We start from the raw sequence: 1426 nt of genomic DNA, 5'->3' as shown, positions 1-1426 counted from the left end.
CAGCCACTCAGAGTCCTCCAGGGCGCACAGGAAGGTGTGGGGGCCGACCTCCGGCGGCGGGCAGCCGGGCACGCAGGCCTTCAGCAGCTTCTTGAAGCTGGCCTTCACCTGCCGCGCCTCGAACACCTCGATGGGCACCAGCTCCCACTGCTGCAGGGGGTCCGGCCGCGCGCCCTGGGGAGCAGCGGGGTGAGGGGCGCCCAGGGCCCCCGCCTGGCCCGCCCCGCCCCGCCCCTCCCAGTCACCTTGAGCTGGGCCTTGTCCCCGATGATGTAGAGGGCCGCTCGCTGGGGTCGCAGGAAGCCTGGGTCGGGCGGGGCCCCGTTGGCCTGGGGCGGCCCCAGCGCGTCCCGCCCGGCTAGCCGGGAGCCCACATCAGCACCGAGTCCACCGCTGCGCCCACTGGCCCGGACGCTGCCCCATTTCCCTGCGCAGAGAGCGGGGGTGAGCGCCTGGCGGGGGCGGAGGGCCACTTACCTGGGCAGAGCTCCCGGCGCGTGGCGGGCGGGCGTCAGGCGGTTAGTGCCAGGGCCGCGGGGCCAGGCGGCCTCGCTGGGGCATGAGGCCGCAGGGACGTTAGTGCCCCAGACCACGGGCGCGCGGGCTGCCGGCGCCAGGCGAGGGGCCGGCCTGCGTGGCCAGTACAGTACCTCGGGGCGCGGTCCGTCTGCAGACCGAGGCCGCCATGGGGCCGGACAGCGTGGTGACCCTGGCTCGGGGGCTGGGCGCTGGGGGCACAGCAGAGAGAAGGCTCAGGCCGGCCCAGCCCGCTGTGCCCACGGGGTAGCCCTGGGTGGGCGCAGGGCTGGGTTCCCGGCTGCCCCCGGGGCAGGCCCGCCATCTCCGGGGAGACCCCTCTAGTCCGGCCACGCGGGCTCCGTCCCCAAGGCACTGTCCAGTGGCCCAGGGCACGCAGCCAGTCTCCCCTGGCTCCTGCCTTGCAGAGGACAGGCAGGACAGCAGTGCAGCCGCCCGGCGAGGACCTGGCGGGGCCACGCTGTGACCCTCGAGCAGCTGAGCTGCCCAGAGCTCACGGCCACAGGCCAGAGCGGCCCACGCCTGCTGGTGGTGCCAGGAGGCAGCCAGCGCCCGAGGAACCCACCCCAGACCCTCGGAGCCGCCCATCGCAGAGAGGACTGGCTGGCCCCTGGCCCAGCACACGGTGGCCGCTGTGAGGGGCACACCGGGGGAAGGCCCGGGGTAGCGGTCAGGGACCCCAGGGGCAGACCACATCGGCCGGCAGTGGAGGGCAGCAGAGGCCCGCCCCGAGCAGGTCCGGGCAGCCCCACGCGGTGCCCAGCGCCCACGACCGTCCGCCATGGCGCCTGTGTCCATGGGCCCACCGTGAGGGACAGAGGCCGTCAAGGGCCTGTGGGCAAGGGCAGGGTGAGACGGAGGGCCCCGGGCTCGGCCCGCGCGCCGGGGT

The 1426-nt window shown here is 75.5% G+C and overlaps 1 protein-coding gene across 1 annotated transcript in view; it reads right to left on the bottom strand.

Moving 5' to 3' along the window:
• The window catches only part of SBF1 (SET binding factor 1), a 19237-nt gene that overhangs the window by 2852 nt on the left and 14959 nt on the right, over window positions 1–1426 (bottom strand). Inside the window, exons 16-18 of the mRNA XM_012735076.1 lie at window positions 651–1424; window positions 246–427; window positions 4–174 (exon numbers count right to left, since the gene is read on the bottom strand). Coding sequence (XP_012590530.1) covers window positions 4–174; window positions 246–427; window positions 651–1424 — 1127 coding nt within the window. The remainder of the gene's footprint in view (window positions 1–3; window positions 175–245; window positions 428–650; window positions 1425–1426) is intronic.

Source organism: Condylura cristata, unplaced genomic scaffold, assembly GCF_000260355.1.
Source record: "Condylura cristata isolate star-nosed mole 26May11 unplaced genomic scaffold, ConCri1.0 scaffold00004, whole genome shotgun sequence".
NCBI classification, from domain to species: Eukaryota; Metazoa; Chordata; class Mammalia; order Eulipotyphla; family Talpidae; genus Condylura; species Condylura cristata.
Note: the sequence above shows the minus strand (reverse complement) of the source record. Positions and strands in the feature narration are given on the sequence as shown.